Source organism: Pleurodeles waltl, chromosome 11 (assembly GCF_031143425.1).
Source record: "Pleurodeles waltl isolate 20211129_DDA chromosome 11, aPleWal1.hap1.20221129, whole genome shotgun sequence".
Taxonomy (NCBI): domain Eukaryota; kingdom Metazoa; phylum Chordata; class Amphibia; order Caudata; family Salamandridae; genus Pleurodeles; species Pleurodeles waltl.
In genome coordinates, this window is record NC_090450.1 from 696,475,349 (window position 1) to 696,495,322 (window position 19,974).

General features: G+C 45.2%; 1 protein-coding gene across 2 annotated transcripts in view; it reads left to right on the forward strand.

Annotated features, from left to right (window-relative positions):
* AEBP1 (AE binding protein 1) overlaps positions 1-19,974 on the forward strand; it is a 230,595-nt gene that overhangs the window by 84,132 nt on the left and 126,489 nt on the right. For both annotated transcript variants that reach the window (XM_069214248.1, XM_069214249.1), the window contains exon 8: positions 18,715-18,792. In XM_069214248.1, coding sequence (XP_069070349.1) covers positions 18,715-18,792 — 78 coding nt within the window. The remainder of the gene's footprint in view (positions 1-18,714; positions 18,793-19,974) is intronic.

The window sequence follows — 19,974 nt, forward strand, 5'->3', positions numbered from 1 at the left end:
TGTTTTTGTGAGAGACTGCATGTTTATGTGTGAATATGTGTGTATGTGCAGGTATGTGTGTGGGAGTGAAAGTAAATGCCAAATGGTCTGTGATGTCACTTCTGCTACCCCTGGCTTTTTGGTGAATTGACTCATGTACGTACATCAGATTATAACACTTCATTGAAAGTAATTTACTAAGTGGTAGTTAATAAACATTAACAGAAATATTCCTGCTCCCCCCTCCACCCAGCTCAGAGACAGTGCCATTAATCAACAAGGAGACAAGTCATTTGTGATGTGGACAGTGGGGGCCGGTAATTGTAGGAGGGAGGGGGGTGGGTGGTAAGCGCACTCACACTTATTCTTTCACACCTGCATGCACGCACATCCATTCACAACACTCATCAACATTCAATCATACACGCATGCACCAGTTGGCACTGCTGCCTTCCCTCTCTGCCTGACTCCGGGTCAGCCAGGGAGGGAAGGCAGCAGTCCCAACTTCGTCACAAAGTGGGAAGGGGTCAGTGAGGCTTCTGACCCCACCCCACTCTGTGACGAGGGGGCACTGATTGACACTCGACCTGGGCGCTTCAGGGCTTAAACCTGAAGCACCCTGGTCGAAGTCAATCCGTGACGCTTCCCTCGTCACCAAGGGGAGGGCCTTGAGTCACCTTTGCTGAGCCGAGGAGGTCATGCCCACAGGAGCTGTGACCTCCTCAGCCCAGCAAAGTTCAGCTCAGGCAGCCAGGAGTCTGTGCAAATGGCTCATGTCTCGCTCCTGGCTGCCTAATCTGAATATGAAGAGTGTCTGTCAGGCTGACCTTTGCTCAGCCTGACCAGCACTCTTCATGAGGGGCAAAAGGTGGGGGGGCATAGCCCCTCCACCCTAAAAGACGGGCCGTGGCTGCATGAGGACCCTACACGTGGCCTACATTCTTACTATACTCAAAATTGTAGTTATATTAAATCAAAAGCAAGTACATTCCATATCAGATGAGATTTCAAGCTGTTTCTCATATGTAATAAAGAAGAAAATCAAGGCATGCTAAAACAAAATATTTCAGTCCAGCGTGGAGGCACAGACTCATCCCAGATTTTCTTATTTCTCACTGTGCAGTTTAGCCAATGGATGGGTTTTTTCTCTTTCTCCTGTTTTACATCAAAGCTTGTGTTTAAATCTTGGCATAGGAGGTTAGAGCATGAATGGCAAACAGAAGCCATGTGGACTCGAGGATCAAAACTTTTCTAGCTTACGCAACAAGAATTTTCAATTCTATTAAGGACATGGAGGCGAGGATTATGCTATCTCACTCTTTACTGTCAACACACAGCAGCCAATAGAAAAACAGAACTACATTTCCCAATATTAAACAGCCTCATTATGACCCCCAATCAGGGCCCACCATCTGCTATATATGTCCTTAACACTTTAGTCCTTCCTCTTTCTTTGCTTAATATCCAGAAACCAAAGACAAACCATCAGCCAATAGGATTTGTGTCCTCGAACCACGGGAATCCCAAACACAGGAGATGAACAGCACAACGGTGCAACTTAAGTCGAAGAGTTCTCCATGAGGAACTCAGTCAAGCCTCCGTGGAATTCTTTCACGTAGCTTTCTCGTCTGAAAAAGAAAAACTTTACATAATACTATGGTGGTCATTCTGACCCTGGCGGTCTTTGACCGCCAGGGCGGAGGACCGCGGGAGCACCGCCGACAGGCCGGCGGTGCTCCAATGGGGATTCCGACCGCGGCGGTAAAGCCGCGGTCGGACCGGCACCACTGGCGGGCTCCCGCCAGTGTACCGCCGCCCCATTGAATCCTCCACGGTGGCGCAGCTTGCTGCACCGCCGCGGGGATTCCGACCCCCCCTACCGCCATCCAGATCCCGGCGGTCCGACCGCCGGGATCCGGATGGTGGTAGGGGGGGTCGCGGGGCCCCTGGGGGCCCCTGCAGTGCCCATGCCACCGGCATGGGCATTGCAGGGGCCCCCGTAAGAGGGCCCCTACATGTATTTCACTGTCTGCTGCGCAGACAGTGAAATACGCGACGGGTGCAACTGCACCCGTCGCACAGCTTCCACTCCGCCGGCTCGATTCCGAGCCGGCTTCATTGTGAAAGCCTCTTTCCCGCTGGGCTGGCGGGCGGTCTGAAGGCGACCGCCCGCCAGCCCAGCGGGAAAGTCAGAATTACCGCCGCGGTCTTTCGACCGCGGAACGGTAATCTGACGGCGGGACTTTGGCGGGCGGCCTCCGCCGCCCACCAAGGTCAGAATGAGGGCCTATATCTTAATAAATCAAACAATCTTAACAAAGGGAGGGTTACATCATAATAATATCAATGTGTATGACATAAATACAATTTACAATAAATTGTTACCAAAAAACCCGGGTGGGATAATCCTCACCTCCATGTCCTTAATAGAATTGAAAATTCTTGTCGCGTAAGCTAGAACATTTTTGATTTTATGTCAGGACTGGAGGCTTCGGATTATGCTAGTTTAAAGCTGAGCAATTACTCCAGAAGCTACATCCACAATAGGTTTATGATAAAATAACTTGAAAGTAGAATCTGAAGACCAGTCAGCCCCAGTCTAGAACCTGAATTGAAAGCTTTATAAGCCATAGCTCCACTAACAGAGTGAGCTCCAAACACAGAAATATCAATTCCAGCCTCCTGTAACAGCCATCTGACCCATCCAGCTAAGGTGGCTGAAGACACAGGTCCAAATGGTTTCTGCAATGAAATCAACAATTGTCCATAATGATCTCTTCTTAACTCTTGAGAAACATCTTCATTAACTTTCAAACAATTCACAACACAAAGTTCAGAATTATCCCTAAAACTTGGATACGAAATACATGTAGAAAGTGATTTAGTTCGTTTAGAAATCTGAAAAGAAACTCCTGTAGGAGTAAATACTCTACATGCGATATCCAGGGCTTTAACGTCAGATATCCTTCTACATGAAATCAGGCAAAGTAACATAGTTAATTTGGCAGACAACTGTTTTCTTGATAGGCCTTTATCAGCCGGCCAAGAGTCCAGGAATTTTGAGATAATATTTACATCAAATAAAGCAGAATATTTGGGAAGAGGAAGACGTACCAACCGTATACCACGTAGAAGCTTACATATCAAAGGGTGTTCCCCAATTGGCTTACCCTCAACTCGCAGATGCTTAGCTGAAATGGCAGAACGGAAGTTATTTATCGTTCTGTAAGGAAGTCCTTGCGCCGCTAACTGGGACAAAATATTTGCAATAATTTGCACTGGTGCCCCCAAGGGATCCACTCTCCCCTGACTGCACCAATCCAACCATCGCTTCCATGGGGAGGCATATCTCTTATGTGTGCTAGGCACCAAGGATTGAGAGAAGAAGAACCTAATGTCTTCTGAAACGTCAGACAATTGTTCGGAGAGCCCGAAAGTCTCCAAGCCACGAGCGACAACCTGCCCTCCAGAACAAGAGGATGCGGTTGCCCCAGAGGATCCAACAAGAGAGCCATCGAATTTAGAAGTTGCACCGGAGCTACACAACACAGGGACAATACTACTGGGAACCAAGATTGGGCTTTCCAGCATGGGGTTATCAACATCAACTGACCAGGGAGAGAACCCTGTGAATCATTGAAAAAGGAGGAAACGCGTAACTCAATTCCCCGTCCAGGACTGCAGGAAGGCGTCTGACCCTAGGGCCATAGGATCTGGTCTCCAACTGTAAGATTGTGGGAGATGAGAATTCAAGCGAGATGCAAACAGATCCACCGTGCAAGGACCCCAAAGACGATTCAGAAATTGAAAAACCCTGGGGTGCAATCTCCAGTCGCTGGCATCTCAGAGATACAGAGAATTCCAGTCGGCTACTACATTCACCCTGCCCGGAATGCACTCCGGTGTAATTGAGTTTTGGTGAGCTAGGCAAAAATGCCAAAAATCTTTTGCGATCTCCCCAACATCTTGGATCGCATCCCCCCTAATTTGTTGATGTATCTCACTGCTGATATGTTGTCCATTTTTAGAAGGATACAAAAATACGACTTGAGAGGGGACAGAGTCTTCACCGCAAACGAACCTGCTAGGAGCTCTAGACAATTGATATGTAATTGGAGCTCTTCCGGGGACCACCGACCCCCCCGTCTCTATCTGTCCACATCTGGCTCCCCAGCCCCATCTGCTGGCATCCGACTCTATGACCACCTCTGGAACAGAGGCAACAATTGTTCTGCCGTTCCAAGCATCCCTGTGAGCTAACCACCACTGGAGTTCCGTCCTGTCTTCCTGAGATAAAACTATCAGCTCTGAATAAGCAAGCCCCTTTTGAAGGTGCATAATCTTCAACCTCTGAAGAGGTCAATAATGTAGAGGGCCCAGAAAAATGGCCTGAATGGATGAAGCTAGGAGGCCCACCAGACGGGCAAGAACCCTCCAGGAAATCGAAGGAGCAGACAGTGTTCTTCTCAACTCCTTCTTGATCGCCAATCTCTTGGTCAAAGGGAGTTTCAACTGAGACGAAATGGAATCTATTCTGAAACCTAGAAAGTCTATTGTCTGAGAAAGATCTAGTTGGGACTTTTCTGCATTTATAATGAAGCCCAAATCCTGAAGTAATTGAATCGTCCAAGATAGGTGGAGAAGAAAAAGACTTCTCTCTTGTGCCATTATGAGAATGTCGTCTAGATACACTATGAGACGCACTCCTTTCTCTCTGAGCCGTTGTGTGACTGGTCGCATGAGTTTTGTGAAGCTCAAGGGTGCGGAAGAAAGCCCGAATGGAAGAGCTGCGAATTTGTAACAAATGTTTCGGCAGAAAAATTGAAGGAAGCGACAATGAGGCGCGAAAATAGGAATGGTCAGGTAGGCATACTTGAGGTCTAAACGGACCATCCAAACGCCCTCTAGTAAGAGATCTTGGAGCAAATGAATGCCCTCCATTTTGAAATGACGATACATGATCCAAGCGTTGAATTGACGAAGATTGATCACCAGCCGAGATCCCCCTCCTTTTTTTTTGTACCAGGAAGATAGTACTGATAAACCCTCTGGGATGAGGGGAAGAATGAACAATGGCTTCTTTTAGAAGCAAAGTTTTATCTCCTGATCTATGAACCTGCTCTCTAGTTGGGAAAAACTGAGAGGAAGAGGAGGGAATTCTTGTTCGGGAGTTGAGTAGAACTCCAGATGATAACCTGTCACAGTCTGGAAAACCCATGCATCCTGAGTGATTAGGGCCCAATTGTGTACAAACAAACTGACTCTGCCCCCCAACAAAACTTCCTGGAAAGAAAGAAGCTTTACCTGCCTGAGAGGAAACTTGGTTATATTGTTCTCTTCTGTGGTCCTCTCGGATTGCGTCCTCTATAGCCTCTGCCTCTTGAGTGGTAAAAGTTGGCATTGTCTTGGAAGTTGGAATTACCTCAGCCTCGGTAATAAGGATGTGAGGTCTGGGAATAGTTGTGGCCTGGCGCTCGACCCCCCAAGCTTCTGGCCCTGCGAAAAAGGCCGCTATTAAAAACCTTTTTGATCGAGGTCTGGGTCCTATCCAAAGCTGAAAAGGTCGCCACATACTTGGCAAGATCTTTAACAAATCGGTCGCCAAAAAGAAGTCCATTGGCCGCAGGGCCCGCGTCAGTAGGCACTAATTCAGCTAGCTTGGGATCAATACGTAGCACGAGAGACTTCCTGCGTTCCGTGGAGATGGAAGAATTAGCATTGCCTAAAAGGCAAATGGCCCTTTGGGCCCACTCCAGCGATGTCTGAGTCAGTGGCTTCCTGTGATTCTTTGGCCTGCAGCGCTAGGTCCAGGATCTTCGTGAGGGGACCCAAAACATCCAGCAATTTATCTTGACATCCCCTCCAAGCCCTGTCAATACCTTTTTCAGGATCCTTGGCATACTTTTTTAGAAAAGTAACTATATGGGGATCTAGTTCGGGGGTATCTGCAACCTTACCGGCTAGGGCAGGACAAGGGCATTCAGAACGCAATGTACTGCAAATGTCTTTTTTAAAGCTCTCCCGAAGTCAAGATTCGACATACATAGCCACTTCTTGACAAGGAGTCCATTTGGTTGATCTGGGATGTATCAGAGCTTCTGGATCAAAAAGAAGATTCTTACTAGCCTGAGAGCTCAAAGGATCATCCACACGACGCGTTTTGCTTTTGCGTTTACCTTGCGTTTTATCAGGGGATGATTTATCCTCAGAGTCAGAAGAATTGGAGTTGTCAGAGGAGTTCTGATTAGTCTGGGAGAACTGAGCATCTTTGTGGCTTCCCAGAGATTCATATTCATGATCATTTAAGATCGCATTCATGGACTGATCCAAAGGGTCATACGAAGATGACTGACCAGGCTCATTAGTATTGACCTCTGTGGGGTTGGGGTTCTCAAGGCTTTCATCAGGGCCTTATTTACAGAATCCTGCACGTGGAAGTCCATATGTTGATCAAATTGACCGGCTTCATAAACCCCAAACTGCTCATCTTCTTGGTATTGTGCCATAATTACTTTGTAATGTGAATTCTTTTTAGAGGTCCCAAAGCACAAAATATTTAGGGAGGGGGAAAAAACACCCAGGTGCAGTGAAAAAACAGGAAGAATCTCTCTCAGCCGGTAATTTTTTGTTAACATTAGGCAATTCACAAGAGGAGTGGCACCAAAAAGCCCCTAGAGCAGAGCTCTAATGTGTATTGCAGCCCCTCCAGGCGTAACACGGGGGGCACGCAAGCTCCAATCCTGCCGAGCTCCGTGTTCCCGACGTGCTCGCACTGAACTTAAAGATAAGTTCAGGCGCATGCGCGAGAAGGGAAACAGAGAGAGGACTGTGCTGCCATAAGCGCGTCTGCCCCAGCTCTCCTCACCGGCAAATTTATTGAATCGGCAAAAAGCCGAGAACACCGAGAAAGATTTGCCCAGAGCGTTGCGAGCGAGCGCGACCTCAACCAGAGCAAAGGCGCCTGAAGGCAAAGGTGCCGCGCCACAGAGGAAGCTGAAAAGAACACAATGTAAGCACAATGCAAATCACCATACATATAAAGAACTTATATCTGCGTGTTGAGCAGCAAAGAAAGAGGAAGGACTAAGGTGTTAAGGACATATATAGCAGATGGTGGGCCCTGATTGGGGGTCATAACGAGGCTGCTTAATATTGGGAAATGTAGTTCTGTTTTTCTATTGGCTGCTGTGTGTTGACAGTAAAGAGTGAGATAGCATAATCCAAAGTCTCCGGTCCTAACATTGAAACCAAGAGAACCTTGAGCTCAGCCAGACCTAAGCATCTGGCTCAAAACTTCAGAGGCTTTGCTCGCCACTAACAATAATGAAAATAAACCCCAGGTACTGTGGTCTCAACACATAAAACTAACTTTTTCTTCTGCGAGGTTGAAACCTCGGGGCTGTTTGCTAGACCACCCCGCAGCTTCACATCAAGCACCCTACCAGGACCACTTGACTTCATGGCATTCCCATTCCTGGGCTTTCCTTTTCAAGATGGCTGTTGTTTCCTGGTTTCAGTTGCTTTAGTTGGCGTAAAATAGGAATGCTACTCCCAGAATGCAATGGGTTGATAAAGGACTGAGAACGACTGGAAAATGGTGTCATTAATCGCATGAAGGCGCTCAGTAACCTTGAACATTAGTGCATTTTAGGAATGAATGTTTCAGTGTGTGCTGTAGCACTGGTGTCATGGGCCCTAAAGTGAGGAAGGTGAAATGGGCCGACTGACCCTGCTTAGGGTAGTAAAAGTAGTAGTTACAATTGGGATAAAATAGGTCCCTCACTGCACTGTTGAACCGAAAGCTGTGCTAAAGGCTTGAATTTCAATTCAGTTAATTCAACTTCGAAGATTTTCTGTATAGCAGTAGAACCAGTGACCTGCAGTTTACACATCTCTGTTGTCTATATATAATTCCACTGAACTGTGTAACAAGCTTTAGAACAATTGACCTACAGTTTACAAACATAACTCAGCATAAAGTATATTTATTGTTTTTCATATTTCACTCAATTTAAAATTGCGGCATAAAGAACCTATTTATTTATCTTTCTGGTTTCAAACGTTTTCCCTTTCACTCCTCAGCTCTTTATTCCAGCTCCACTTCCTTTCTGTATACTGTTTCTCATTCCAAACCTTTTTCCATTTTATATCTTTTTTTTCCTTGATTACGGTTGAATCGATACGCGTGATGCACAAACCGTGTTTTTAATGTAACTAAAATTATTGTTCTTACTGTCTCCCAAGGCCTGGTCCAAACATTGGCACTTCAAACCTCTAGCTCTGGGTGTTCTTCAAAAGCATCTAGAAACAATTAGGTTATGCAAACAAGTAAACATTACTTTGATTTGTTTTGCATTCTCTATCCTTTTACACACGTGTTTTTGCTAATTTTCTTCTGCGATTTGTTGTTTCTCCTTTTCTTTCCCTTTCTGTGCCATTTTCCTGTTCCGTTGTTTCCCTACGGTTTCTTTTACTGCTTTTTGCGCACATTTTCAACTAATTTTGCATATTTTGGGCATTCTTCCCATCAGTCTCTCTTTGTACCTGACCCGCCCTTTCCCCTGCACCATTTTACCTTCTTTTCTGTTCTTCTTCCCCTCTTCCTTTCTTTCGTCCCCTCAAATACACTGGTTTTGGTGAACTAAGTGTTGCAGACTGATCTACAGAGAGCTATTGATTTTGAGTTTGCATCACCCTGCAACAGCAAGAGGCAGAAGAGGTCCATGGGAAACAGAGAATGGCAGCACAGGCTTGTGGGACGGTCCGCGCCCCTAGGCCTAGTCTATTCTTGCTTGCCTTATCCAAGGGTGAATTCTCCAGTCAATGTACAAAGGCCTTAATAAAGACAAAATCGACTGTACTTCAATTAAGAAGGGGTAAGCGATTGCTGTTAGATAAACTTTCACTGCATATGTCTGTAGGCTTGCTAAAAGAGGCCATGGAGAGAGAGTCTCAGAAACTCCTATCCTTGCCAGCAAAACAGGGATCCCTAAGCCTTTGGATCAACTACCTCTTGGGTGGTTGATCTGAAGGCTGAAGAGTTTTCTGCGCAAGTGCCATGTTTGTTGTACCCAGGTGGCATACACATTCAAGTGGATTTTTTTTCTTACAAAACAATCAGAGGCCCTGAAACACAATGGCCCTCATTCCGACCCTGGCGGTTTGAAACCGCCAGCGTGGAGGGTAGAGGAAGCACCGCCAACAGGCTGGCGGTGCTTCCCGGGCCATTCTGACCGCGGCGGTAAAGCCGCGGTCAGAAAAGGGGAACCAGCGGTTTTCCGCCGGTTTTCCCCTGGCCCAGGGAATCCACCATGGCGGCGCTGCTTGCAGCGCCACCATGGGGATTCCGACCCCCTTCCCGCCAGCCTGTTCCAAGAGGCTGGCGGGAACGGGTGTCGTGGGGCCCCTGGGGGCCCCACGACTGCCCATGCTACTGGCATGGGCAGTGCAGGGGCCCCCTAACAGGGCCCCATGAAGATTTTCAGTGTCTGCTTTGCAGACACTGAAAATCGCGACGGGTGCCACTGCACCCGTCGCACCCCTGCAAATCCGCCGGCTCCATTCGGAGCCGGCTTCCTCTTTGCAGGGGCTTTCCCGCTGGGCCGGCTGGCGATCTTTTGGAGATCGCCCGCCGGCCCAGCGGGAAAGTTGTTATGACCCCCGCGGTCATTTGACCGCGGTGCGGTCTTTTGGCGGTTTCCGCCCGGCGGGCAGTGCCCGCCGCCCGCCGGGGTCGGAATGACCCCCAATGTGTTTTCTCCCTGCGTGTGGGAGTCATTCAGGGGTTTCCATGCCTTGCATGGTGGTCCAAGGCAAGGAAACCGAGCACTGTAAGCCCATCCTATATAAAGCAAGGAGAGTATTACTCTCGCCCAGTGGCTGATGGGCTAAGACGTTAAGAGTTTCCATTGGTGGAGACACCTGAAGTTCTGCTGATGGAAACCCTTTGCTCCACACACTTCTAAATGAGCCAAACACACGAAGGTAGTGGAACGCGACACCGCCAAACTCTAAATGAAGTCTTTGATTACTTACTGTTGAAACAGCAGAGAAAACCCATGTTTTAGACCCAGCTTTTTCAGTCATATGACCTAACTGTTAGTCCTGGATAAATCACATTATATATCTGTGCATCAGTTCCTTTGCATAAAAAAATAGAAGAGATGCAGATAGTCAGGGAAGATATTTCTGTATTTTTTGGTTGGCTTAAAGCTCTCTCACCCTTCCCAGCACAGGTTCCTGCCCTTTCACCCTTCCTTAGCGTACTTGTCCCAATGGCTGTAAGTGATCCCTAAATCCAACTAAATCATCAAAACTACATCTACATATAAGATAGTACACACAGGAAAGGAACATGTTTTACCCTAAAACACTTCCCATTCTGTATTTGTCAATAGACTTTATCCCTTGTTTCCTTTTGTGTGCTTGAAATGCCTCTTGAAGCAGCACAATTGGGGTTTAGTGCCAACCTATATAGGAACAGGCAGCTTTCTTGGTAAGTATAAACTATGATGGTTAGCCTAGTCTAGGAAATCCTCCATGTCACTATTGTACTAGTGCAATGGCAACACTTGCACAGTAGACTTCATGGCATACTCTGGAACTCTGTTTATATTCGCACATGTCTGATTAGGCACTGGAAATAGGAGTTGAGGTAAATCAAGCCGCACATCAGCATTCAAATTTCTAAATTAAGTTGGCGTGCACAAATCCAGAAGACCAACTCCTTTGCCTTTAAACCGATATACAATAAATGCAGAATTCAGCACGCAATCTGTAAAGGATGATTTTTGACTTTATAATGCCTTATTTGTAATGTCCAAATCAAAAGAATTCAGATAATCCAACATAATTTTTTTTAATTAATTTGTCTTGATGATCTTTATCCATATAGATCTAGCCACTGCGTTTCATCCTACTGGACTTCATCAGGGCTTTGAAAATAGGCGTCTTCTAATTGCACCCATTATACAATGTTCGTAGCAACTGTCAACATTTTTACATTATAAATAAGGCATTATAAAGACAAAGATCATCCTTTACGGATTGCGTGCTGAATTCTGCATTTATTGCATGTCCGATTAGGGCATTCGCATAACTATTCAGTTTCACTGCTCTTTGCTAAGAATGGTAAGATGCACACTCATTTGTGGGGGAACAAGTAATCACACTGCACATCGTACCACACCCACACATACATGCACATAGGGTCATCCTTCGTACCGCATTTGCAGTAAGAGGGTCCCACTTCTTGTGATTCCTTCCCACCCTCTGTACCTCTCACCTGTTGAGGACCTTGCTCCAATTGGAATGACATGGTGCTTGTCAAGAAATACAGGATCTCAATATTTGGCCCCTTTACTCTTGCATGAGATTAGTATGGTTAGACCCAGAGCTGAGATTCTGTGCCTTTTGTTTGTTTGTCTTCTGTCCCTCAATCTCCCCTCAGTGGGTGAACAGAGACTGGAGATATGAGAACTCTAGAGACACTCCGTGGGAGCTGTCCTACAAGATCCACCCACAAGGTTAGAGTTACCCTCTTTACAGGCTGCATCTTCGGTTAGCAAACAGTTTTGCAAGTGGATGGGTTTAGTGGTTTGTCTAGTGCTTAGAAACCATCATGATGAGAGGCTCAATCATGCATCCAGTGTCTGTCCAGCCCGAGGAATCCCTTACAGTGTGCGCAGAATGCTCGATCATCTTTGGGGGGAGGGATGTGTAAGGTTGAGATAGGTGGTTGGCAGTGGTGGAGAGTGGGGTAGAAAATCTCGTCTGCCCTACAGTAACATTGTATGGACAATGTTATGCATTTTCTGGGCCCTTATCTTTAAATGTACTGAGGCCTGACATGTATGTACCCGCTGGGCCCTCAGGTGTTGGTTGGAAGAACTAGCTTGGTGTTTGGCCCTCCTTTTTCACCTGAGTTCCATCCACTTACTTGTAGCATCCAACAGGGCTCCTGCTGTTTTTCATCACATATGTACAGCCGAACAATAGTGTGAGGTTTCTTACCTATACTGACGTCACTCACATTCTGTTTTGATGAGATATTTGTAACCCCAATAACAGATCCTAGGTGGAGATTGGATTAATGGCCATGAATCTGCGAATGCAAGACAATGTTCTAAATATTAACTGTTAAAAGACTGAGGTCCTGCTAGTTGGCAAAACTAAGAACCTCGGATCATCTCATTAAGGATGTCGGGTTATATTATGTAAGCCAATTGATTTAGCTGTGAAACACTGCCATTTCCACTCGAAGGCTCTCCGTAGATTTTATGTTTGAAATCACTAATCTCAGAGGTCAGGTAGGTACTGCCATGATACATTTCTTTCTCACTACTGCAGTGGAATATGTACAACTCTATCACAGTATCAGCCCCAGAAGCTGCAGCATATGGCTACCAAACTAGCTCCAATTTCGATTTGGCCCCTTCTCTACACTATTTACTCTGGCTTTCTGGCGAACAGCACACTCACTTTAAGATTCTCACTAAGTACATCAATTTTCTTACAATGAAAGTCCCAAATTTTGTGCAAAATCTGGTAACAAATCGGTTTCCAATTTTAATGGATGTTTCTAACTGCAGATTCCTCACTCTGAGAATATCCCCAGACACCAGACAGGATCCAGAGAATTTTTCAGCATTGTTCCTACACTTAGATAGGTGGTGTTGTGTGGCTACACAGTGACTCTGTACCAGCTTTGAAGTGATGGAGTAGATGCAGATCGAGAGCTCCACTCTCTCTATCGGTTTCTGACAATTTCCAAGTTGTTTCGCAATGTGCCAGGGAATGATGTCCCCACTGAAAACAACAGGATTAAAGTCATGCCCAGATTGCAGGAAGTAGATGTCAGTCACAGACCCAAACAAGGTTTGCCTCCGGAGCTTGGGCTCTGCGCCAGACTTTAAGTCATGCGACAAGTGCTCCCTCATGCACTTGAGGACCATCCAGAACAAAGAGGTTTAAATCTACGTCGCCCAGTATAAGACGAAGTTGTGGTTGAAGCGCCGGTCACTATCACTGTCCAAGTGACGGGCTGTATCCAAATCACTTTTTCTGGGCTATTCTGTGAAAAGTCGAGTCTGCTTCTTACTCAGTGACTTCTGGTCAAAATCGAAACATAATTATCAAGAGACAAAGCCGGACTCATCCCCATTCTGCTACTGAACTGAGGTGAGAAGGCACAACAGTAGCAAGACTAGGGTTGCTCCCCTTTACATTGCCTGTAATGCAAACCAGTTCCAGATCTGCCTCCGGTACACAGAGAGTTTGCCTCGCTGTTATCGACCCCACAGCAGACAGGGGCCTTTATAGAGACAATGCTGCAGATTTTTGGTGCAGATTAAGCTCCCTATGCTGTCTAGTTGGATTACTGTTGACGGAACCCACTAATGATGTGTCTGCCCCACCTGGTCCTGCTGGTACAGACCTCTAAACCGTCCACGCTTGTCCATTCTATACTGGTGATAGCATCTCTTTTGCTGGTGTCAGTAGTAAATATGGTCCTAAAGCCAGTCACTTACCCTGAGCTAGCATCAGCATGATCTTAGCTGATGCCATACTAGGAGATCAGATCACAGAAACGTAACCAGCCATTATCAGCAGAGGATCCACAAGCTGTTTGGCTCTGATCCTGACCCAGTCCAAGAGGCCCCCAATGTTCCTCAGGACTCTGATGATGATGAAGAAGTGGACAGTTGGTTCCCCCTCACTATTCTGATAATGCATGGTATGCCAGTGGTCTAGATACATCCCATGAAGCAGAGCTGTATTGTTGCATGGGCCACGTACTGAGGAAAGTGCTACATTTACAGTGGTTTTTCATGGGGCAGCTCTGGCACTAGAACTACAGGTGCCCACCATTGAGACAAAATCAAATGTGCTGAATGTTATCCTTCAACCAGGGTTCACTTCATCTGAGCCACTGCTACATTTTAATGAAGCCCTCACTGATGCCCTCATGGCTTAGTGGGCTAAGCATTGTTTATGTCCACCAGTCCATTGACCCAGACATTCTAACAAAAAGTCCAACACCAGTGAGCCTGATTGCTCAATCCTTATCATGTAAGGTTAACCTGGGTTCCATTCTGACCAATCCTCTATACAAAGATTCAAAAGAATCAATGCTTTTGAAAAGTATCTGTTTTTTTCGTACAGTTTAGTACATAGATCTATGAATGGAATTTGCTTACTAGGCTTGCGCACACATGTCTTTTGGGACATGGCAATGATATTCTGACAGCAGTTTCCAGGGGATCTCCCAGCGTTGTTAGTCCAGACTATTTATGATGGCCAGCACATGCAAATTTCATGGCATAGGCCAGCGTGGACATGGTTAACTGTATTGCAGAGCTATTGGAGCCAGTGTCAGGCTTAGAAGGCACTCCTAAATGAGGTCAACTGGGTTTTATGGTGCAGCAACATGCGTGTAGGTGCATACATTCATGAAACACTCCTGCCTTGATAGCCAGGTCCAGCAAGAAAGTCACTTCACCTACTTGATCCTGCAGAGTCCACTCCCAAGCCCCTCCACTATTGGGAGGTGCTGCTATGGTGAGGTGGGGAATCTGTGCTTAGAAGTATCACCAGAAGAACAAGTTACTTATCTTTGTTAACGTTCTTTCAAATATATACTCCAACCCCAGATTCCTCACTGTCCTCCCACCTCCCCAATCAGTGGAGTAGCCGCTAACTTCTTAACAGTCTGAAAAGGTCCCAACTTAGAGGTCGGCACACCATCACCCACTGTTTGTTTAAGAAACTGACGTCCTCATACAATGGTGGGGCCTATATTCAGCTGCGGTTTGTCGCTTCTGGGGCAGCACACAACCACTGCAAAATCACATGGCACCACCCATCAGTGTGCAGGAGTTTTGCTGAAGAATTCTCCGGACATAGGCTAGGGCCTCTGGATGATCTAAAGGTGAGGAATCTGTGGTTTCAGTGTCCACCAGAAAGAATATTTCTTAACATAAGTAACTTGTTCTTTTTGGCCAAATTCTGGAATGCCATCCCACAAGTTCTAAAGCCTATTAGGGACCATTTATTTGCAGCAAAACGTTTCTCTCTCCAGTAGTTTAGCACTAAAGCCCTCCCAGATGGCCCCCTATCTGTGTTAGTCCTCTGTGTGTTACGCTTTTCAGCCTAGCAGCTTTATTGATAAAGAGTCATGTGTGGCAATCGAGTGCTTGATAAAACCACATAACAGTAACAACAAAGCCAGGGAGCCAGTGCTTAATTTGTAAAACAATAAGTGACAGGCACCTCATCAGGAGGCCACTACAGTTCGCACCACCCATTGCCCCGGCCAGCGCTGCGGATGACAGTACAAACACATATACTAACATCGCTCTCTAACATATGTGGCACTTCAGACAATTCCTGCTTTTTCATGCTGATTATCTGTATATTCTCGATTTAAAAGCGTTTTGTATGCATTTAGAATTTTTTATTCCATAAAAACTATTTTTTTTGCTGTTTTTCGAAACCTTTGGTTTATACTTAACCAATTTATAATAAAATCGGGTAACGCTTTTATCTTCCATAGAGTATTTACTGCAATTCACTGTGTCTTCTAATTTTCTGTGGTTATCAGCTTGTGAGCAATCTCTTTAGGAGCCTGGCTTGACTTTACATTCTTCATTCTTTTGACTGTATTGCTCATCTGGTAGAGCCCCTAAAAAGGGATAATCATTGTGGCAACATGGCCATAACACATGTAACAAACCACCCTGCCTGGAAGATATCCTACACCTCCCCCTGTGCTGTACATTCTGCTCTCGCGTCTCTCCTCTCATTCTCCTGATCTAGCGCTGTGTAGTAGTCAAAGCGCCACAGGAGTGGCATACAAAAGAAATACGTCTAAAACAATGAAGCAATGGCAATAATGTCTGGCGTCAAGGAGAGCAAATGAAATCCTGCGGTGTCTGCTTTTCAGTGGACGGCAGAGCAGTAAAGATGTATCATTGATAAAGCTCCACTAGCAGAAACCTCAGACCCCCGTGAAGCCTGTGGATTGGCAGGTCGCCCTTCTTAACTGACGGGAAACTTCACTCGTTAGCGCCTTCTAGCGGTACGTGGCTACACGTCTTGTTTCGTCGAAAAGTGCTAACGTGGTTTTCTAGCAATATTATACGTTATCATGTTCATCTAGATTAGCCCTTTGGTGCTCATGTACTATTGGTTCCCATTTCCTTCTGGTTGTAAACTCAGTGAACCCATTTTATGAACCTTGGGATGACGAGAGGCTGAGCCAACCCTGCCTGGATTAACATTTTTGACCTGGCGCTATAATACAGTTTTCTGTGGTACATACAACATCACGCTCTGCTATCATTTTTTCTGTCTGTCTGTCACGATATGCCATGAGATAGGTTCTTGGGTTAGAAACACTTGCTGTTCCTCACAAGGGCTACGTTCCCGACCGCCACTTAAATCTTTCATTTATGCTGATGATAGCGCGTCGGACCTTATTAAGTAAACTTACAAGGAGACGCAAATAGGTCGATGAACCTTTTGGCTACGCTTAAGATGTTCCCACCATATAGCCCAGCACCAATACCGCTCAAAAACAAATAATCTATCATTAACATTAGTAATCAATAGGAGTCAGTAATCGTCATGCACCATGACCTTGCAGTCATGAATAACCACACCTTTGGGTAAATGTTAGAAAGTTTATTTCCCTATATTAATGCTAATGTAACGTAACTCATTTGCAAAATCAAATAATAAACATACAGAAACAACACTGGCTGACAAAAGCAGCAAAAGAATCGCAATCTCATCAAAGCTTGAGCCACTATGTATTCTAAGGTTACAGTACAAATCAATAGTAAGAATAACTGCGCAAACGATAATAGAAACATTTTGATTCAGCAATGAAAAGACATCAGCTGTAGCGAACTTGATCCGAGGGAACTCCAACTAACACCAGATTAGAATAGCATGTATGGGCTTCATACAAAACAATTTAGTCAACAAAAATTTGGAAAAACATCTATCTATGGCTCAATCAAGATAGCGATTGGTACCTAGAAACAAACGCAAATAGACATAGCAAACAATATCATAGATAATATACCTATCCTCAGTATGGGTCAGCAAGCTCTTCGTTCTCAGGACATCAGTTCGGTCAGCTAGGCATCAGGATTCAGCATCAAAGTTCAGAAAAGGCAAAGTCTCTTTTAGCAATAAAGTTAAGCACAACTCTTCTTAAGACGGAAAATGGACAAATGGTCTAAACTCTCAAGAATGCGGAGAATGGCATAGCTCTTCCGGGTGCAGTCTGGTTAAGTTAGATTTCCTAAAACTACTTCCGAAGTCCCTATTGGTCAAGGGATCGCATGTTTACATTTAATCCAATGAAACTACAACTTTAAATCTATACTTCTACTAGTACGTGGTTTCCATGTCGATGATTGGTTCTCATCTCTTCCGTTCTTGTCATTGCGCTCATCAGATAACAATATTGTTGCAGCTTATACCTTAGTCAGTATGGTCATTGTTCTCTCCTGGGAAAGTCGGTCTTAATCACATTACATTAAACATTGTTGTATTAGCTAGTACTTCATCTCCTAGCAAACAGTTCTCAAGAGAAAGACTTTTAGCTACAAGCATATGGTCAGCACAGTGGAAAAATCACAATTTAATTCTCTATGCATCCATTTTATTAACTGCCTAAAAAATACAGCTTGACATGAGGCCAAGCAACTAGGCCACGACCTCACTAAGTTAAGGCCTGCGATTAATAAAGCTAATACATAATGCATAACCCTTAATATGACATATTATTACTACATTAGTCAAACATAAGTTCATCATTTCATATTAATAAGCCACCAATAAGTACACTTTGTGAGTATTGGCAGCCACTCATGTGGGCGTATCTTCAAATGAGTGCATTATTTTTCTCTATATTATTACATTTTCTACACAAATTCAGCACTCAAAGTACATGAATATTCTTTATTAAAATCTGCGTTAACACTGATGAGCAGGTGCATGTGATGGCAAAGATTCAGAGAGCCAGTAGAATGTCTAAAATTACTTATTGGTAATCTCCATTACTCTTTGTCCTAGCGTCCTCGTTCCTGTCATTACTTGTATGGTGTTACCTGCTCCAGACCACAAGCAGTGACTACGATGAGGACGCAGGATGTGGAGCTAACGTGTGCATCAAACCCCAGGATAAGTAGGTCCCACTCAGAGCTAAGCAAAACAAGCATTAGCAAAGCAGCAGAACTGGGTTTAATGCAAATTCAGGGTTAGCACAGTAGGGCAAAGAACACAGGAGAGAGCCTGCAGTAGTGGACAGAGAAGGGTGTAGTTGTAAAGTTGTTCCTCATGCAGTTCATTGCAAGCACAGAAGTGGCGGTAGAAGGATACATCCAATAGTATTAGGTGAGAAATCAATACTCCGTTGGGCTGAGCCAAGACATAATTGGCAAAATCTGAAACCAATGGCTGGAAAAGGCTGATCGAAGAAAGCCAGTGATTGAAAGGGACTGACCCAAAACATGAGCATGCACACAAACGCCATTTCTCTCTGTTGACAATTGTGCTGGGGGTTTTGAAGAGGGTCATATCTGTTAGGGATTGTCTGTATGCAGTCGTAGGAAAGTTAGGGACCTTTCTTTTGTAGTTTAGGAGTCTGGAAAACTATTGTTTTTTACACGTTTCCAATACTTTCTCATTTTTATGTCCCTTCCTATTCTTTCATCACAACAGGGGCGCCAGTGGAACCCCCATCTCCGCCTCCAGAGGGAGATTACAATGGAGGAATAGACCGCGAGATTTTCGAAGAATGTAAGTAGTCTAAGGGGAGAGCAATGACATAGCAGCAAACAAGATGAGAAAGCACATACGTTGTAATTTGTAGTACAAAACATACATACTCCATTTTTCTTCCTGTCTCGTAATTCCAACTGACGAGTACCATGTAACCAATTTGTGGGATACGCTTGCAGCCACACAAAGACATGATTCACACTGCACCCAGGTGCCCTAACTTCATGGGTCTGCACCTCTGATGTGGACTGGAGCTTGCTTCTGCTACGTTAAAAAATGCTGCACTGATGGGTCCTCCCTCCTCACTTCCAGAACTACTTAATGTTACTTGTGAAGAAATGGGATGTATTATATGGTGAAGTGTTGCAACTTCACCATATAATACGCTTACCAGCCCCTTTAGGACTGTTGGGTTTCATTGGTCAAACCCTTATCTCAGTCTAGCTGTGGCACTGAGCAGCACAGCTTACACAGAGAATAAGTGTTAAACATTCAAACACCACTAATACAATTGCAGAAGAAATCCAGGTGTGTCCCATCTTATGCTCGGAAAATGCCCTCAAGGTACGATGCGATGGGTATCCAATGGGCTACCAGGTTCCCTCCCACCTAGTGACCACTTCCTGTGGAATGTGACATCTGGCTGTCCCAAGATGCAGCATTCTGCCTACTCCAAAGATGGTGAGACCCCTTGGTGTTCAGACCTCCCTAGCACACTTCCAAAGTGTGAATACGAACTGGAAAAAACGGTTTGGCAAATGGCTTCTCCTCTCATGTCTTCAGTGTCAGTCTGTCTACCAAAACAACATAGAGCCCCTCTCACAAGTGTCACCCATTTGCCCTTCAAAAGAAGGCTGCTTCTTTGAAGCTCGCTTTTTGGGTTAACACCTGTGTGGCTCCTGCACGTAGGATGTAATACCTCTCTCCAATGCAGACCCCTGGTGTGTCCTTTCCTGGAAGCTGTTAGTACATCTTCCCAAATGGGCAGAAGGCTGTCTGCAGGACAAGCCCTGTGTGTGCATCAGTAAACGGGCACTGGAAACCTTGGGCAACTAAAGTGGCAACTTCTAAAGTTGCACTCAGACCACCAGTGACATTAAATTCAATGTAACCATTAAAACAAATTTAGTGCACTGATTCCTTTGATACCAAACAGTACCAACCTTAGTAGTCCTATTCAGAAGTTAGCAGGGCTGGGAT